This window comes from Sceloporus occidentalis, unplaced genomic scaffold, assembly GCF_023333645.1.
Source record: "Sceloporus occidentalis isolate IW3139 unplaced genomic scaffold, rSceOcc1.0.p SCAF_162, whole genome shotgun sequence".
Lineage (NCBI taxonomy): Eukaryota > Metazoa > Chordata > Lepidosauria > Squamata > Phrynosomatidae > Sceloporus > Sceloporus occidentalis.
In genome coordinates, this window is record NW_028317142.1 from 1,913,937 (window position 1) to 1,934,584 (window position 20,648).

The window sequence follows — 20,648 nt, forward strand, 5'->3', positions numbered from 1 at the left end:
ATCAGTGAGTTTTTTGTGTGTATTTTTTTTAAGAAAAGGTCAATGGGTTAAACAATAAAGACAATTTTCACACCCTTCTTTGTTCATAGTTACCCAGGGTGCTAATATTAGTGGAGGGCACTGAATAGCTGTCCCCTTCTCACCCCAACCCGGTATCCTTCTTTTTGGGGACACTCAATTGTAATTTTCAGCTCCTGCTTCTTTTAAACAGCAGGGTGAGATAAAAATCACAATGTTGTGATAAATGTAATTTCAAAACAGTACTTAAATGCAACATAATAAGGCAGACTACACTCTGTCTAATAATTAATCAAAGCACACAGCATGTTACACTAATTTTCTCTAGATAACCACATAGTGGAGATCACGAACAAAAAAAGATTGATTATACTATTATTAAATTATTTGTAGTCAAGCAGCATTCTACACCATACCTCATGTATGAGACTAATCAACACTCAAGGTTTTGTTCCCTTACAACTGACAAGAAGTTTTTGTTAGATGTCACCAACGGATACAATTGTGCCTCCTTGTCGGTACTGCTTAATTAAGATATTTATTTATCTAAAAAAAATCTCTTACACAGGCTGATGGTCATCGGGTGGATTGGTCTTATTTAAAACACACAAATTCATCAAGTCTGCAAAATGAATATTTTATTGTTGGTACTGGGCATGGATTGGCAATAAAACAACTTTTATACATTGCACGGCAGCCACTGGTAAGGTGGTGATTTACTGATTTTTTTTTCTTTTGCGTAATATATCCAGGCATAAGATTTTTTCCAAATGCCATGCAAAAAATGTTAACATAAACTCAGGACAACCTCATGACTATGTTTACATCCTTGAAAGTACAGTACGAAATTGTATATTTGAAGAACTACAAGATCACGATGTAAAAGCCTCTTATTGTCCTCACAGACCATTCTGGCTGCTGCGGGGTAAACGTAGAAGGAGATAAGAGTCAACGGGGAATTGTCAATGACATATAATCTAGACCAACTACAATGAATGAAAGGCTGAATCTCCATCATGGCCTGTTCTAGCTTTTGCCATGTTTTCCCACTGGTTGAACAAAATTTCCAAAATGGGAATTGGAACTAAAAACCTATTAGACTATCCAAGAAAGGAGAAATTCTCTTAAAATTACAATACGTTTCACAGGAACCAGTATATTAAAAAAGACAATATGAAGGGAACTCGCACAACATATCCCAATATCAAAAGCATTAGAAAATGTTAATAGGAGAAAAAAAAAACTAGGATATAGCGTCCTTGGGGCTCTTTTTCTACGTTGTATAGAAACTACTATGGTGTAACAGGAATAATTATACTAGGCACATTAGATGAGTGTAAGGGTGTTGGTGGTATATTTTTGTTCAGTTTTTGGTATATGTTGTGTGGGCTCTCCTTAATTCTTTTTTTTTTTACTGGTTCCAATAAAAGCTTTGTGTTATTAAAAGGGAATTTGACCCTTGAACCAATTGGTTGCCAGAGGCATGACCTCTCCGATAACCAAAGGGCTGCAAATAAAAATGAAATTGAACCCAAAACACTGTTCACAAATAAAACACAGTAACAAATTGCACACAAGAACGCGAAAAAAAAAAATCTCCAACGTGCCTGAGGAGTGAGAAACAGAATACACCCCACACCTATCTGGCACTGACGTTAAGTGAAATAAAATTATTAGCAATGAGCTCTAACCGCAGCTCGTTAACATAATATGTTATTGTACGCATGATTCCTAGTAGGTATCTAATAGGACTCTTGACTCTTTAAATTATATTATAGTTGATATACATATAAATATGCAATTCCTTCCGTGTCTAAATGTTCCTGCTCACAAGTGTCCAAAATACGAACACATTTATAAATATGATACAAGTATTTACAATAATCATTTCATATACTGTAACTGTGAAGCTAAAAGAGAATCCTACAGAGGGAATGGATCAAGGCTTTACCTGAAGACCTCTATAATGGTAACATAACACAATGCTGGCCTCTTCCTACAATATGATAAAACTCGGAAAACGGAGCTACACCTTGTTGAGCGCAGGTGTAGCTCTGCCTTATAAAATAAAATTATGTGTTTATATAAAAAAATGGGATTATATTATGCAGGGCCTGTCTTCCGGAAGGAGGAGGCATGGCACTGGATGATATGATCGACGGAGAATTTTTTTTATTTATTATTATTATTGTTATTACAAAACCCCTGCCCACTCAAAATTACCAAAACTTAAAAAAATATTGCGAAGGAGCATTTTTTTTTTTAAATCTCATATAGGCTAACCTTCATGCCAGGAAGAAATTGACAGAGTCTCATAATGTGAACAAAAACTATTCACATCTTGGAATTCCTTTATACACTGCCTGCCTAAAGTATTTAGAAGACAACTTTTCAGTATTGTCAAACCTTTTTTGGTGACTTATTTCATACATTGTATGGTCCGTTCTTGTTTTTCTTGCAGTAACCAGGTCTCTGCTCTTGTGACTATGCTCCCACCACTTTGTTAGATAATATAAATGTAATAATAATAATAATTCTTTGTTTGGAAGTGTATCTTTCCTTTTTTCTTCAGTGGTGGTGGATTGTCAATATCAAAACACAAGAAGAAGCTGGTGAAATGAATGCTATGCATAGATATATGAATGATGGGCTTGGCTTGGGAAGACTTATTTTGGCACTAAAGGCAGAAATAAAAAAAAGTGCTATTTTTCTCCATCTAAAAGTTTATTAATTGTTCCTACGGGACTGAAGTTATGAGCACCCTACTGCTTGCAACATCAAAATAATACCTGAAGGATTTACTTAAAAAGCTCTCTGTATGGAGCTATTGGGACTTGTGCAGCTTGTCCAGAAAAAGACACGTTTGTACTTTGGAGTAAACTAGTTCAGCTAATGATTACTAAGCTACAATCAGGGATGTAGGAACAACACAGAACAAGTAATTCCCTCTTTCCATCGAGCAGGACAAGAAAAGGTACTGTTATAATGAGGTAACAGACAAAGAAGTCCATAAAGGTTCCTCTTGCAGGCAGAACAGTATTCTGGTCCGCTGAAATCCAGCAGCAATCCTGTCCAACCAAAAGAAACATAAAAAGGCAATAGTTGCATTCTTCCAGTGCAGAGGAATTACCGGCTGCAACATCGGAACGGCGGGACTGTTTGATGCATCTAGAGCAAGTTAAAAATTATAATTGTTCATGTGCTATTTCTCAGAATTCAAGCTTGCTCAATGCTTAAAGAAACGCCAACAGCCTTGTTAGTCAACACACAGAAGCAAAAAGAATGAAAAGGCACAGAGAATCAGATCTCATTGATTGTTCTCTCTGTCGGCCGATACTCCGAGCTTCCCGTTGAAGACACGTAGAACGACTGAGTTTTCCTTTTTAACCGGGCTCTCTTGTTAGCTAGCGTGAGGCTGCGCCGGCTGGAACTAATGATTTCCAAGATAAACTTTTTGCAGTCCACGCACACCTCCATGGTGCTCCAATCCTCCATGAGCTCTTTCGGAAACTGAAGTTCTTCATCTGACTTGTCTACAGACTTTGATTTGGACGGCAACCTAAAAATAAACAACAGAACCATCCCATGTGAGCCTTTAGCAGCCACAAACAGAACAAAGCCAAGAGGCCCTATGGCTCCTGGTGTTATAGAGGGAGTGTTTTCCCCACTTCACCTTACCAATTTGCACATTATACATATTTTACTGCACGTGTACTGCACATTTTATGTTATTCAGGCATACACTAAATACATTTGTGAATGTGTTCCAAAAACAAATAAATTATTACAAAATGCAGGCCCACGGGCATCAATACAAGATATAATACACTAGAAAAGTAGAAAAGCACAGTAGAAAATAATGATTTAGTATAGTTTTGTCCTGTGACAGAAGTAGTTAGATTTGGTGACCAGCATCGCAGAGGTTTTAATTCTATAAGTCAATAAAAGGGCTTTAACATCACTCACCTGGGCAGGCTTTTCATTGGCTTATGGTGACTCGTGGAGGGCCTTTCTGGTCTCAAAAAACTGTCTCCTCTTTGCAAGGCAGAAGGTCCCAAGGAAAAAATGGGGAGGGTAGAATATGGCTTGGACGGTAAACGCATCTATTGCAAAAGAAGAATAAATACATTTCAACACACATAATAAATCTACTTACTAAATCAAACTTGAACTAATCGGTTTTTGAGACACATACCTTTTTGCAACACTGTGAGCACACAGGCCTTTAAAAAAAATGAAAAAGAAACGTCAGTCTCTGTTCCATAAAAACCTTTTTTCTGCAAAAATACTCCCTTCCTCTGAGATTGCCTGCTTTAACATTTTAATAGTGCCATCCAGCTGCACTTGGCGGTCTGTATCCTTGGCATATGGAAAACCAGCTCCATCAAAAACTGCAACTCCTACGTTTAGTCTCCTTTCAGGAAAGATAGAACATTATCGTCTGGCCAGGAAACGCACCTAATTTTTCCCTATTTTGAGTGCCCTTTTAATTATGCTTACTCTGATAATGCTTCTGAAGATTATTTTGGGGCACTCTTGACTCCAGTAACTTGCCATAGGGTAAGGGACTTAGGGTTGCTTATTCTTGGCTATGCTGGTGGCACACCTATTTGCCTTCTCCGTATTTCCCTCATATAATATATATTTTTTTAAACGTACCCTCTAAAGAACGGAATCCTAGAGAGTTGACTCATGCAGTCTTAATGATAGGCCTTTCTTTCTAACACAATCCTTTGAGTTGTAGGCAAATTACTTATTACTCAAGTTCATATATATATATATATATATAATCATGCAGGTAAGAAAGTATTAAGTACTCATCAAATACCCGTACCTTTTGCAAAACTGACATGTGTAAGACCATGTGAAGAGGGAAAATCTTTTTGTTCGACAACAGAAACAAAGCTGCGGGAAAAAAAATGGATTGTCACACCCCTGGTCAAACTATTATTACAATTATTATTATATTACAATGCAGAAATTATGAATTTGAAAAGTGTAAGGAAAGTTGCTGCGCATACTATATAGTAATAAAAAGTGAAACATTCCAGTTTCGCCAGAAGGCAACGGGCCTAGAATACTGTTTATATGATGAAGGCGAGAGCCTTTTGGTTATAGGAAAGATGTTTACAGAGGAACTAGGAAGACATCCCATTGTCTAGATGCCGTTTGATCCATTTTTAAACAAAGCTCTGGAAAAAGCTTTATGTATGCAGCACAATATATCTACTAACCGTAGAATACGCACGTGCATTCTTTTATTCTTTATACTTAGCATATCTATTCATCATGCTTTCAGTTTTCTTTACTATGGCTCAATTCAAGTAACAAGACTCTAGACTAGAGCATGACCCAAGGAATTCACATTAGCCATTGGATCAATCTCCTAAATTTATGGCTAAAATGTCTTATGTTCAGAAACCTCATTCTGACAATACAAAGCATAAGAATTTTACTAAATGAGAAATTGTATGAATGAGAAATGCAAACAGGCTGGGAAGCTGTACCTTTCCTTTCTTCAGGGCGTTGTAGACATCTTTATACTGCTGAAACTTCTCCAGCTCGGCCTTCACCAGCACCTGCCGTATATGCATTACTTCCTCCACTGTGAGGGCCAGGCATTCTACTGGATAGCAAAACTCCTCCTGAAATTCAACAGCCTCATTTTAGAGGGCATATACCTAAACTCTGGGGGTTTGTCAACCATCAACCAAACACCTCGATTAGTATATAAGAAAGAGAAGGTTCCCTGGACAGCCTGTGTTGTGAACGATGGCTTCTTGGATTTAACCAAAGCAGACATGATCTCCATTGATGGGAAGGCTGTCCAGAGTATTTGGGCTGCCACACCTCCTGAGCACTTTATTACTGTTCATAGACCAATGTAGCCAAGTTATCATTGAACGTTATTTTTGCTTTCTTGACAATAGGTCTGCACGCAACAGTCAGTCGGAGGTGGGCAGAGCGATCAGATATAAGTGTTAGTAAGCAACCTCAAAATAGAGAATTTTATGCTGTGGTAGTGTTCCCAAAAACTCTGGCAATTAAAAAGGGTGAAAATGGTAAGGGTAAAAGTAGCAGTAAAGATGTGCCAAAAGGTATATAAGCACCACAGCCACCACAGAATAAAATGCCTCTTTTAACAAGCAGATTGGCATCATTGTGCGTCTATGTGAAAGGCAGAGCATTGGGACGCGTGTCTACGCTGTTCTCTGCCTGCTAACACCATTATACTAGTCTAAAGAAAGCAGCTAGGCTTGTCCCTGGCTCTGCCTTTACACTAGACAAGATTGGAGTAACACACCATGCAAACATTAGCATTTATTAAGCCACCTTCTATTGAACCTTTCATCTTTATTCCTAACTACATATCGACCCTTATGTTTCTAGACGGTATATGCTTTCCAAGCACACCATCCAGCACCAAATGTGTTAAACACCTAACAAGCAACCTGGTTCTATTGCTCATGGCGGACTAAGGCTTAAAATACTTTATAAAACATACCCCGTCGGGTACATCCATGGCCTGCAGTCTCACCTGGTTTGTGGAGAAACAACTGGTATAAAAAGGTGTTTAGAATGCTCTATTGCAAACAACATTAGGATGCCCTGGGTTCCTTCCATCTGTATGTTATATTCATCTCCCTGTCACATTCTCCTAACACACTGAGCAAACTAGACACAGAAGAAGATCTCTGGTATGTAATTCCAGCAGCCATTCTAATCATTCTCATGTTTGTTCTGCATTGCAAAAGTAGCCAAATGGTCATGCCAAGATTTTGTTGAATTCTAGGTTCTGCAGCTCCTATCCATTCTTGGTTGGCTTAAAGTTCACACTGCCCAAGACAAACATTTCAACAATAGCTGGCATACCATACAAGGTGCTTCCGACACTTAATAGGTCTCGGGTCAGACTTCACCTATAGTATTGTGTGCAGTTCTGGAGACCCCAACTCCAGAAAGGTATAGCCTTTATGGAAATAGTTTAGAGGAAGGCCACTAAAGAATAAGGGATCTTAATATTTATAGTATGGAGGTAGGAAGAGAAATAGGAGATGTATTAGAACCACTTTAATACTTAAAGGGATTCAACAAGGGACAAGAAGGAAGTTTATTTCAAGAAAGAGATGAAATGTTAGAACTAGAGTTCATTCTCTTAAACTAGAGGGTCAAAGGTTGAGATGTAACATACAGAACAAGTTTTACTTTATTGAGACATCGGCATCCTATCACTTGTGGTAAAGGCTAATACAGTGGGGGAATTTACACATGCATGGGATAGACATAAAGCTATCCGGAATCAAAGGACTGATTAAGACCTGAGCCTTGCTTCAGGAAAAATGGGCAGGCTGGATGGACCAAATGTTTATCTGCTGTCAAATTCTATGTTTCTATCAGGAATCAAATTCATTCTAGTTTACACTTCAGCATGTGTCATTGTAAACTTTTGCTTTGTCAACACAAGACTGGAACATTAGACAATACATGTCTGTTATTACTTTGGACAGTCTAGGACGTGGGACACGGAAAGACACACATTTACTGCATGGGCATTCTTTGCCTTTAAAGAAGTAAGTAGTGAATCATTTTAACACACAAGTCCAAAATGATGTGCAGAGTATCAGTAGGGCACAGTGATTCTCGGTGTGAAACGGACGCTATGCTATCCAATGGTTACTTGTAGTAGTCGGAGTTAACAATATCATATATCTTATTTTCATGCACCTGAAGTGGACTTAATGTGACCCTTGTTAATTTCTCTGGTATTAGAGTATTTCTGTGTTAAGGGCATGGGATTCCTGTAGTTAGGCAAATACATGTAAGGACCACTTGCCACAGTACGTAAGACTAAGGTGTTTTAACAAATACATAAAATTAGTACTGCGGGTCAGCGCTCTACTTCTTAATACCAGAGTCCCAGTCTTCTGAATTATAAACCATGTGTCCTGAAATGGAGAAAACTGGAATATTAAAATGACAAATGTATAAAAACACTATAAATTAAGAAGGGTGCAAATGAGTTTCTGACAAAATGCTAATGTTCTTTTTTTTTTAATCAATTCTCTTTAAAGAACACCACAAATTTTTCACGCAGCATCTAAGATTTTCATTAAAGAGGTCTCTGAGAAAAATCAAAATTAATCTTTGCAGATTTTGAATCACACAGGGCTAACAAGCTATTCATAAAATGATCCTCATTGCAGAGGAGAAATCCTCCCGTAGTACGATATAGTATTTTGTGGCCAAATATATAAAATCTATGCCTCCATATCACATAGGATGAGATGAATAATCATCAGTTAGATGTCCTTATGAAGATTAACAAAGAGAGGAGCAGATGTAACGCTCTTATGCGCGATGCGCGAACTTAACCTTCTATATAACCTATATATCATCTTAATGTATCTGTACCACATACAAACTGGAGGTGCTTTTCTGTAACACTTGAAACATATTCTGGATAACGAGGATCATTTTATAAGTGTGTTTATAAGTCCAGATCGGTGTCCACATATCTACATATCTGAGACTAAGGTGTTGACTGATACTGCGTTAGAAATTTGCTGTCCTTTTCAAGTATGATTTGGTTGTTTTTTTATGCAAGATGATTGGCAGGTCAACAAATCACAAATTCCCCATCCAAAGTTACATTATGTATGTACCAGCGCCTCTACTGCAAGGATACTGCAGCCAAGGCACCGTTAGAACGCAGAAGGAAGGACAGAACAATCATTTTCAGAGGCAAACTGGAGGTGAATATGGCAAACCTGGGGTGCTCTCCACCTGCTGGCATAAACTCTCTCACACAGATAAAATAAAGCCCCTGCTGCCCCAAACATGGCTGCTTCAAAAGGATGAGAGCCCAGCAGAGAGGTTGTGTGTAGGGTGGAAAATGGCTGTCGGAAGGTCATCCTTGGAAAGAAACTGGTTATCCTAGGAACCTAAATAACAAACAGGGAGGAGAATAAAGGGCTTGTATGCCAAACTAGAGCACGACGCTGTGCTACCTACTAGGATATCAAGCCGAGCCGTGTAGGGGAAGGGGCTTAAAAACAGGCACCCTGGATCGCGAACCGGACATTCTTCCCAAGATCTTGCAGGATAAATAATTACCACATAGCTCCCACGATTAGATTAAAGACAGTAGCGGGTCTAGAACATTTCTCTTTGCGCCATGTAGAGGTTATAAATGATAATATCAGGTAAGTATTTTTCCATGTTTGTGTTCTTTAATTTAAAAGGAGACTTGTTAATTCCAGGAAAGAAATAACATTTGATCTATACACCGACAAAACAAAAAGTGTTATATATATAGTAAATTATGTTTTTGGTAGGCAGGGTGCACATCTGCATGTACTTAATATGTTCCAAGAATATGCACATCAGATGCATGCAGATACACGCATGTACCTCACCAGCAACCTTCCTTCTGCATTACCTAATATAACGGTCCTCTCTCCATACTGCATTTATATGATCTTCCCATGACAGATGCACTTTAATGCTCACCCCCCCTGCCCTCATCATGCTTACTGCTTAAATTCCACTAGAGGGCACCAAATCTCTACTGATAACCAAAGCACACTATCACACCAGCAAACATGCTTCTCTTGGGCTCTGCTCTTCATATTTATAAGCACCTCTCCCTGTTACACAAGAGGAGATCTTTATCGCTAATTTGGAAAGTAACCCTGCATCTCCGGGATAATTTCAGGATATAATCTGTACATAATAGTTGTCAGTGATACACAATAGGATGTGGGTGTTTTCTAAATAGGGCTATTTAGCGATTAGAATTATCTTGGAAACATGGTACCGCCTGTCATGCAACATATGTTAACACCCTTATACAAACATGCCTTTTTCCCCTCACACTACATGTAATGCATATCTGCCCTCAATGTACAATGTGTTTCTCCGTGTCCTCGATACGCGGATTACGCATACGCACGGTTCACTGGGGTAGACGGAGACTTACAGTGGACCCTATTATTTAGGGAACTACACCTTGCCATGTTAAGCAAATAAACCTTAGAAGAGCCGCCTCTTTATTCTTTCATTTAGAGCCTTTTCTGTTTCCGTGGCAACATCTCAGTGCCTACCTTGTCACATGACAAATGTGGTTGAAGCAAAATTTGACATGACCAAAGAATCATTTCTGGGAAGGGTTTGGACATTCAAAAGAACTAGGAATTAGGTTTCTGATGATGCAAGACTTCAGTAGGTAGGTGGAACAGTATCTTTAAACGATAATTACCAGTGTAAGCAGGGCCAGCCCTTGTGAGGAGAGTTAGCCACATTGTTGAGATTAAATGCTTCATCCCACCTCAAATCCCAGCTCAGATGACCCCAAATTTTGAACAGTAATCAAAATCATTCAGTCCATAAAACAGGAGTTTACCTTTCTAAGCCATTCGCCTAACATTTTGAGGCTGGGATGAAACCTATGACAGCATTACTGGGCTTTAAGGCCAGCTGCTGATAAATCACACAGGTGTGCACCTTTGCAGCCTGCGGCCATCTGTTAGGTATGTGGGAGGCTCGACTAAGGCCAGTGTGTCCAACAGCCCGCACGTTCGTTGGTAGCCTCTTACAGGGATTTGTACACTCTTCCATCAGCCAAGCAGCACGTAGCCTTCTGACATTCCTCGCTTCATACATAAATGCAGTGTTCTTGTACATTGATACAAAACCGGTTGCTACAAGACACTACTTCTACATTTCCTCATTAACAAACAAAAAATATAAGAGCTTCTTTTGGTTCAATTGTTGTTTTCGTCAACTACTACTAAACACGTCAGACTTTGTCAGGCTCATTCTCCAATAAAATTTATTTAGGACCTGTTCTAGAACCAAAGCTATCTCAATTTCCCTTTGCTATAATGCTTTGCATATTGCACTCACTTGTCATTTCATTCATCTATAACAAGGACTGGTAAAGATATGAAAATACATACGACGCGTAATAATAACTTCCTGTTACTGTCAGGAAAGTTACGCAGCTAATAGGAATGCAATGCTTTGTTCATTGAAACCAGCCATTGCGTTTCTGGCTGGGTATCATAGGTGTTGTTGCTTAAAAAATCATTAGGATGACAATATGTACCCATCTTTAACCCAATGGATGGGACACAACCCGTGAATATCATAGGTGAAGATGGATTGGATATGATGCCTGACTGGTTCCAAAGTTAGATGGAGGAAAGTTAATTGTTGGTATAATGATAAAAACGTGCTTTCTGGTCACCTCACAAGCAGGGAGGCAGACACAACCCATTCCCAGGATTCCATCCTGCTGTGACCGCTGCTTACCAGAGATCTGGAGCTCTGCCGGGATGGGGGGAAAAACTGCCGTACATTGGTGGGGGTCTCCTTTTCTATGGAGTGACGTCTCTGCGGGGCCTGACGCCTCTCTGGTTGAGGTGTTGAGGAAATTGGCAGAAATCTGGGGGGTGCTGAAGAGAAAATGACATATGCTGGAAACACCATGCGTCTTTGTACTACAATAAAACATTTGCTGCTAAAAAAAAAATACTAAAAAGCTGACATTTTCAATCTTTTTTGAAAACACTATTCAAGTGTACAACCTAAAGAACGTAATGTGTCAGGCTGACGATGATCACTTATCTATAAAATGTGGGAGGAAGATCTAACTAAAGACATGGCCGACTACCGCACAGGCCAACCCGGCTCTTTCCTGGACTGTTTCCTGGTTGCTGCTGTGTTACACAAGCTATGCCGCAATTAGCCATTAGTCACATGAGATGTAACATGCAGTGGGTGTCATGTAAAATACCTATGTTTAAGTGTTAACAGGGTGAACAGGTGTGAGGTTAGGGTGTAGTTGCTTCCCACTAAAAGTATTAGGGCGTGTATATGAAGATGGCCAGACATATTCAAGTGATGACCATGCTGGGATGTGTAGGTCAACCATTGGGGGGGAAAAAAATCACATTCTAAAGAGAAACCAGAATACTCATGAATCTATGTGTAGGAGAAGGAGGGGGGGGATCAAGGTGTTTTGTCTCTGCGAGAAACCAGAATACTCATGAATCTATGTGTAGGAGAAGGAGGGGGGGATCAAGGTGTTTTGTCTCTGCCTACTATCTGCCTATTTCTTGTCCACTAAGGCTCGTACCACCACTACAATGTTTCTCCACCTCTTCCCACAAGAAGCAGGAGAAGGACCAGCTCTCCGAAGCACCAGCCCTTTGAAGGTCCTTGGTATGATGGTGCCAGCTTTGATTGTGTAATAATAATTGCAAAAATATATTTATTATAGCCACCTTCAAAAAAAAAATTACAAAAAAGTCTTACTTCTCCGGCTTGCACCTTCCGGTGATGTGTCTTCAAGCTGAGAATTAGACGCGCTGCTGCTTGTGGACTTGCGCACGAAATCCTCCTGAAATAACAGCATAACAGTGAATTACATAGTTATTCAGAAGCTAACCTCACACTGGCTGACAGAGCAGATCGCTATTCATCGGCAGTGTGGGCCGCACAATATGAAGAATTCCAGCTAGAAATGCCAGCAATGCCACTACGAAAGACAACAAACACAGCTTCCAACAAATAACTGCTGGAAATTATAATGTAGCCAAATGACGCACTTTACACTTTGTTACATTTATTTCCACCTGAACATTGTTTGGGCAAAAAAACTTCATGGGAAGAAAGAAAAAAAAAAGTTACACGTCGACAATAAAAAGTCACAGCTTTACATATAGGTTAAAGACAAAGAGTGATAAAATAGACCAAAAGGATATAGAAATATGTAACTCCCAGCATATTGTTCAATGGAGAATTCCAGGTATTTCATAGAAAGAGTATGATATAATCAAAACATGACCATCAAACTGTTTGTGTAAGTATCAATGCTGCTATAGTGGTCTACCATAGCATTTCACTAAGGCAAACCATTATCATATGATGCTGGGCTATATGAAGGGTTATTTTCCATGTTTAAATATCCAGGTAGGCAGCTCTTCAAACAACATTGGTTCCTCTTTATATTTGTGACTCCTTAACCGGTCTGAACGGACCTCAGGAGATCCTCAGAACACATTGGAGGAACTTAAGGTCCACACTGAGATTCCCCACTTCATTCACTAAGGACAAAAATTAGATTCTCTGTCATTAACTTTCCTTCTAACCATGCTTTACTATTAAACTATGATAAAGTAAATTGTGTTTCAATCTTCCGCTTTATGTATCAATACTCGTTGCCAACAGGACATGGTGAATGCCAGCCAAAGAGTGTAACATGAATTATGTTTATATCTTAACTGAAGGCCAGACCCACTAGGAAAAAAAATGAATAAACACTAATCCTCTTTTAGTTAATCTGTAATCCAGATACGTGTTCCACTCACCAACAAACCAAGTTTCTGGTAAAAGAGAAATAACATTGAATGAAGGGAGTAATTAAAAGACAACTAACGTGCTGTCATACAAGATAACAGGGAATACTGAGAGGCACGTAATGAGTGATAAATCTGTTTCTTGGTCTAAGTATGGTAAACCCAACAGCCCAGATGTTGCTAAATCACATTGAGCATTATCCTACGCTAACCTCTGCCGCACAATCCTCTGCACACTACTTTAGTCTTGGCAAGATCCATTCATTGTGCACCTTTCTATACATCGTCAAACACAATACCACACATACACTGTTCACCTCAAACCTTCTTCCGTGCTCTTATTCCACTCGAACCGTGTAATGACAGGTATCTCAGAGGACACGTACAGCCATGTCCTGATACTGTATAGGAAAGAAACTGCCAAAAAGTGCTGTGTGGAGAAGATCCAAATATGCCAATTCATGTTGTTTTTTGTGCGTCACACAAGTCTACTCATTGGGTGAGTCAGATAGCAGACAAAAAGATGTCAGAATTAGCAGAAGCTACAGTGGTCCGGCACTGACTGCACAATTAGTAGGAATCCCAGCAAACAGGAAGAAATGATGCATGAGTAGAGATGATGAGTAATTATCTAACAGACCACGAGTTGCAAAATGCTGCCAAATTCACACACAGGTTTGTAGAACCTTTTGTGCAACTCTTAAGGTGGTTTGGAAAAGTAGAAGTCTTTTCATGCAGCAGGCAACAAAATAATCTAAAAAAAAATCCTAATGTAACAAAATAGCTAAATTAAAACTAAATTAAGTATAAAAAAAAACAGAATAGTGTAAATGTCTGAGCAGACACCTGCATTTTTCAGTAGACTAGTGTAGGTTTTTGTAGGGGATTAAAATGCATCCTGTCTGCTGTCTAGACTTGAAAAACAAAGCCATGTCTGATACAGAACAACAGGTCGGAGGACACATGAATAATTTTGTGTGTGTGTGATAGGTGTGTCAAAGCATACTTCAGAGTTGATGTGTGTTCAAAAAGTCACATTTAAATGTGGCGACGATGCAGAACATACACAATGACGGTCCTCTTACAGAACAAAGGTTTACATGGCATAGATAGAATGTCATGCACATCCTTGCATATTCCTATACTATCCAAGGTATACTGCTAGGGCATGGAGTAATATTTACTGCGTTATGAACAGAAAAAACTGCAAAGATCCCGCCTGAATGGTAAAAAAGTTTTGCTTTTTTGTGTGGAATATCTCACCTCAGACTCGGAGCTGTCTAATTCCGCCAGCGTGGGGGCCTTCAGAAGCCTCTTCCTCTGGACAGTGACCTGGGCAGAGCGGTTATTTGTCTTGGATTGCGGAGCGACGCCTCCATTAAACACTGAGCTGTCTGGTAGTTTTCTCTGGACCGGGGTGGACACATCTAAGATATTAAAAAATGCAAGCGTTCAGATTCCGTTATGCTCCCCTGTAATTTAATACGCTGTTTACGGAGTTTGACATTGCCAAATTGGTATCCTGATGTAAAACTGCACAAACCCAGAATGATACCGAAAAATATATTTTTCCATGAAAATAAACGCATATTAAAAGATCATACCATATAAAAGTATTTTCTTTACTCTGCGTCTCACAAACGGCAAAGCCTAAACTTTGTACGTATGTGCAAGCAATTGAGCGTATGTTGTGCAGAAATCCACTTTTTCTACGTTGACATGAACATAGAGCATTCATAGAAACAATTTCTGTTTCTGGAATTATCTAGACTTTATAAAGGGGTCATAAAAAAAAAGTACAAAATTTAATGCCTTGTGGTAGAGGCAATAAACTCTAATAATTACCTAATTTTGCTACTAACTTTTTGCTTACCTGAAACAGAAGGGCAATGTTTTAACATATGGCAGTAAAATAGTCTAAAGGTCTACCACATCACCCAATGGCAATCCCCATTCTACCAAACCACTTCAATTTTAACTGTTCTCTCTACACATGGGTATGAAACACCTTTCCATTATGCTACAAAAAAGATATTACTTTATAATATATAATAAGACAAGGTTAATTTGCTGGACAGCAATTCGTTACTAAGTTGCAGTGAGGTGTTCCCGTTCTTTGCCATACCCCAACTTGCCAGCTTCCCTACACGTGTGCAGTGAATAATCCAACCACTGTACACACTGACCCAAAGCAAGCTGCATTATGCTTAGAATTAAAAATCAGTGCTAAATTACCATAACAGTTAACTATAGACATTCTATGATGTAAAGCAACATTATATCATGTCCCTGACCACCCCTCCACCTTGCTTAATATGTCATCAGGTTGGTAAAGGAGTTGGTTACCAGTGGAGCGGTTGTCTCCTGCTGTAACAGATCCTCGGTGTTGTAGGTCACTATCACTGCTATGAGTTGAAGAATACCTTCATGTAAATATGCAGGGCCGTAAAAATCTCAGGAGCTAGATAATACGTCTTCTAATATCTTCCTATCAGTTCCCAATTTCATCAGCTGTATTTTAACCCTTAAAAGCTGGCCCTATGATAAACATTTAAAAAGCATGCTGCAGAAATGTTTCACTATAAGACGCTGAATATTTTAGGTCACCGATACAGAGGCATTTTGGTTTATTTTCAGAATGACTGATCTGAGTGTAAATCCACTTCAAAATAAACTCTTTATCCGTTAGTAATGTCGGTAACAGCACAGAACATTCCATGATTCCAGACTATTCTAGAAGAAGAACATTGAACAGACACAACACGGCACCATTTCTGTACAAACCACAAGAATGGGAAAATAGGAAAGAAAGAGTAGACAGATGAATAAAACGATTTCTACCATGGTCATCATGGAACTCACTGGCATAATAGTGCATGATCTAATTAAATGAAAACAACACACTGCGTGAAAAATAAGGGTCATTCTCTCAACCAGGAGCGAGCTGTCAGTAGGTTCAATTATTTCTACTCGACTGTGGGTTATGAAGGATCACCTCCAGAGCAATTCTCCTATAAGAAAGGCAAGTAAGTGACCCTTGCTGGAGAAGCTCATCATAATGATTGGTGAAGTCAGGGACATGAATATCCGAATGCATCTCCCCTACAAACTCATGGTTTAGACAGAGCACCTCTATGTATTAAGGGGAATGTACTAGCACTTATAAATGATGCTGATGCAGTTTGAAAAGCCATCATGGCAGCCAACATCTTGCCTAGTTTCTATGGTGACAGGGCCACTTTACATTTTTGCACCATGATGGATTTTGCATATTATGACTAACCCTTCTACAGGGTCCAGAAAAGAACATGCTGGCTTAATAATGGACCGTTCAAGAAACTTTCATTTGCCAAATCAAATTTGGAAATGTTTTTTTCTTCATCTGAAATACAATATTGTTCGGATTTAATTGAAGAAGCATTTCTTAAAATCTGGAGAGACACACTTCTGACCATGGTAGAAAGGGGGTATATCTCTAAACATTGTGTGCTTCGCACAAATGGAAAAAAGTGTTATAACAGCCACAAATATCGCCAGGTGCAAGTTTTACCTGACATGTCAAAACTGTAAGACATGCTAAGGGGCCGCATTACTGGAAAAACAAAAATAATCCGTTAGGACAGGTAAACAAACAAACACTTTCAACACAGAGATATTTCAGATCGCGCGGTCTCATGCTGACAAGATCTGAAATGTAAACTTTTCCATGTGTACACCCACACTATCGGTCAACACCAAACAGTCTTTAAGACGATCTTTGGCATCCAAATCCCATGTGTCAGAGAATTGTTATGCAGGAGGCAATGCAAAATGCTCTTCGTGAACCTGTGTTCTTGAGGACACCTGTGTGATTCAAGTCCGTTCCACTATTAATGGTGTAGAAATGAGCAAGACTTTAAACTTCAGGGTCTAAACATCTACATTAAGGAAATGCTTTAGGAATTACACCTATATTCCCCTCCTTTTCAAGGGGACAAAAGTAATTAGACATTGTTTCGTGGCTAGGTGTGGGATTTACCCTCATTATTTAAGCAATTAAAAGGTCTGCAGTTGATTACGAACTCGTAATCTGAATTTGGGAGCTGTTGCTGTGAACTCCCAAATAGCAAAAAACAAGCCAGGTAGTAAAATGCATGCAACAGTACAGATATGTTCAGAATACAGGGCTAAATGTCCCAGAAGAACATGAACCAGGGCGACAAGCAATAAACTAAGACAAAACAGAATTCTAGTTTTAGATTCTAGTGACCTTCCTCTGTGTATAAGCATGGGGAGGTAATGGTACATGTGTCTTTGTACTTGCAGTCTAAATTGTAAAACAAAAAGTCTAATAGTTAGAGCAGACCCCAGGTTTTTGAAGTATGTTTTTCTCATGGTAAATTTATCATGGACTAAAAAGCTGTTAAAGGGACATCCCCACCCATGCCCGTAATCTGGCACAGACTTACTGCTTGTCAGCTACCGAGTGCTTACCTAGTCTGCTACGCCTGATCTCATCAGGGGACACGGGACGTAACTTTCTCTCAGCTTTGATCTCCTCTAGGATCCTTTCATGAAGGCTTCGTGGACGAGGTGGCGTAGGCTTTAACTTTCGAGCAGCAACCTAAGAAAGAGTAAACAGAATGCATTGACACATTAGCTGTCTGTAAATTAATGCAATCTGCTGAGATATCCCTTAGGCATGAGGTATATTTATTACACACTGAGTTGAAGGTGAGTAGTGAGGAGATAAAAATGTAAGCTGTTAAAGGTCAACGTCGTTGAGTTTCTCGTTCAGAAACGGGTTGAACCATAATCCACTGTCAACTAGCTCAGCAATTTTCTTTTTTGTGATGAAATGGCAAAACCACAGTAACATCAATAAAGGAAACAAATTATATATATAAGTGTTAGAAGGGTATAAAAAGGTTCTAAGACCTTGAACTCAATAGACATTAATGAAAAACGGAAGTACCACTCTGAAGAGAAACACTTTCTATCGGTATGACATTTGATCAGATCCCATTGAGTCCTGATACAACATACTGTTAAGATCATTACTGCAGGACCTAAAATACTCTGGTATGGTTGAAAAATGTTTCCACATTTTACTTTAAATTCACAGTTGTTTTCTATGAACTTTTCTCTGACCCCATTAATGTTATGGTGAACAGTTTGCCAGCTGTCTCTGCATCAATAATCTGCTTTGATAAGCGGCTGTGCGAGAAAAGCATTAGAGACCCCTGCTACCATCGTATTTGTAGAAATGTAATTCATTGAAGCTGAGGCTAAAAGCACTGAATACAGGATTACGACTAAGTAGAAATACATACAGGATTTAGCGGGGGTCTGGAACGTATGAAATCAAGGATTATTTCATGAGCACTCTTCTTTAATCGAGGTGGGATGTCCCCCTGAACCTGAAATAGAGAGAAAACATGCATATAGTCAACAAGTAATAAACAATTAATACTGTCACATAACGCACATAATATTACTTAAAGATCCACCTTATTCTGTTAAAGGGTTTTAAGGCAGAAGGAACTGAGCCAAATCCTGGGCCAGCTATAACCGGCATCATGACATGAAACATGACATGTCAGATGTTTATCTCTCTAGGATAAAAAAACTGAGAAGTCTGTGGATAATAGGTTAATAATAATAGAAATACCACTATTATCCACATGTGCTCTGAGAGATCAGATTTGTGGGCGATTGGTCACCTTCACTAGTCAGCCTCTTTTTAAGACTTCTATCACCCACTGATTCCCAAAGGAATAGGTCATTTTTCTTTAAGTCCCTCCACGGAGCGATTCTGTAGTAATCACTGAATAGGACGTCTGTCATCAGGATTAATTCCTGAACGCTACCGCTAACGGAGAATGCCGAGGGAGAGCCTCTAGTGCTTGTGAACACCGGAGTAGTTCTGCACACCATGCGCAGTAGGGCCTAGCCATTGGCATACAATAAACAAGCATTGTTTGGAAGTGAAATACACCTTTGGATTCTGGGGGGAAATACAAATATGGGTCATTTAGCAAAAGATAACTGAACTGTAGTTGGAAAGCTCATCCATTATCATTTGCTTTTTTTCCCCTCGGACAACCTGACAGAGACTTACCGTAACTTTCCGTAAAGTGTACCGCTTTGAACGGATGTCATCCATAAGCATCTCATACGGCGTTAGCTCATATTCTATCGGTAGCAAGTTGTACTGACGTTCCTGCACTTTCTTCAGCTTGACACCATTTCGGAGATCACGCATCACCTGAACCCAAAACCGTGCCTGAAATAAAATGCACAGAGTATGGTCACAACAAAGCCTAACGGAAAAGAAACAATGCAATCCTCATTAACGCTAACAAGAATGATGTCAACGATCATGTATTTGTTACAGTATTCAGAACGGCCAAAGATAGTGAGTAGCCAGCTAGAATGGAGTGGTGTCCTCTAAATTGTCAGATAAAGTCCTTTCTTACTCATATTACCCACTTGCTCAAAAACGCAGGATGTCTCCAAGATGTAAAGTTTTATAATCTTCTACTTATACTTTTCAGTCATATAATAGAAATTCATAGAGTCAGTTGGACTGCATTTTGTATTATTTACTTAAGTATCGACATACTGTATATAATGTTCCATACTCAAGATAACATTTACAGTAACACTTTAGAGATGAATGGCGGAAAGGATTTTCTTGGTTATACGGCAAAAAGATTTTTCGTTGCTAAAACACTCCCTTGACTAGCGGGCTCTTGATGTTAAAATCGAAACCCTGATAAGTGCTATAATTCTTACAATTTCACAATGAAAGACCGATGTTATAAAAGAAGGAACACTGGGGATTTTCAGTATTACATATCTTACCCAATCTGCGTTCTTTAAGTCATCCAGATCAGTGCCACCTCGGTCAGTTGTGTCCTTCTCCATTTCTTGAATCTTCTTTAGACTCTACAATAAAGCGTGCTAGTCAGTATACCAAACGGAACGAGAAGCTAAAATAAGCTATTATCGGCATTCATTTGTTAAAGGCTGGTGTGAAGTTTTTGGCAGCTCAAGATTCAGATTCATACACGTCGAAGTAAACAGTGTGGGGAGCACATACTATAAAAGTGACAATGCATGCGACAATGGATTTGTGTGTCTCCCGCCTCACAGCTTAATGTTTTCTGGGGGTTGAAGCCAGTAACGAAGGGTTTTGTCATTGAAAATTCTGACAGCAATAGAAGCAGTGCAGTAAAAACTAGTTGCCCGTTTGGTCTTATGGATGCATTGAAGAACATTATTATT

General features: G+C 39.2%; 1 protein-coding gene across 1 annotated transcript in view; it reads right to left on the reverse strand.

Moving 5' to 3' along the window:
* Positions 1 to 3,318: 3,318 nt before the first annotated feature.
* Positions 3,319 to 20,648, reverse strand: part of LOC149279567 (protein spire homolog 1-like) — a 30,641-nt gene continuing 13,311 nt past the window's right edge. Inside the window, exons 3-15 of the mRNA XM_089501041.1 lie at positions 20,226 to 20,309; positions 19,480 to 19,644; positions 18,692 to 18,778; positions 17,853 to 17,982; positions 14,643 to 14,806; positions 12,337 to 12,421; positions 11,332 to 11,474; positions 8,787 to 8,960; positions 5,526 to 5,663; positions 4,853 to 4,923; positions 4,214 to 4,241; positions 3,985 to 4,121; positions 3,319 to 3,577 (exon numbers count right to left, since the gene is read on the reverse strand). Coding sequence (XP_089357167.1) covers positions 3,319 to 3,577; positions 3,985 to 4,121; positions 4,214 to 4,241; positions 4,853 to 4,923; positions 5,526 to 5,663; positions 8,787 to 8,960; positions 11,332 to 11,474; positions 12,337 to 12,421; positions 14,643 to 14,806; positions 17,853 to 17,982; positions 18,692 to 18,778; positions 19,480 to 19,644; positions 20,226 to 20,309 — 1,665 coding nt within the window. The remainder of the gene's footprint in view (positions 3,578 to 3,984; positions 4,122 to 4,213; positions 4,242 to 4,852; positions 4,924 to 5,525; positions 5,664 to 8,786; positions 8,961 to 11,331; positions 11,475 to 12,336; positions 12,422 to 14,642; positions 14,807 to 17,852; positions 17,983 to 18,691; positions 18,779 to 19,479; positions 19,645 to 20,225; positions 20,310 to 20,648) is intronic.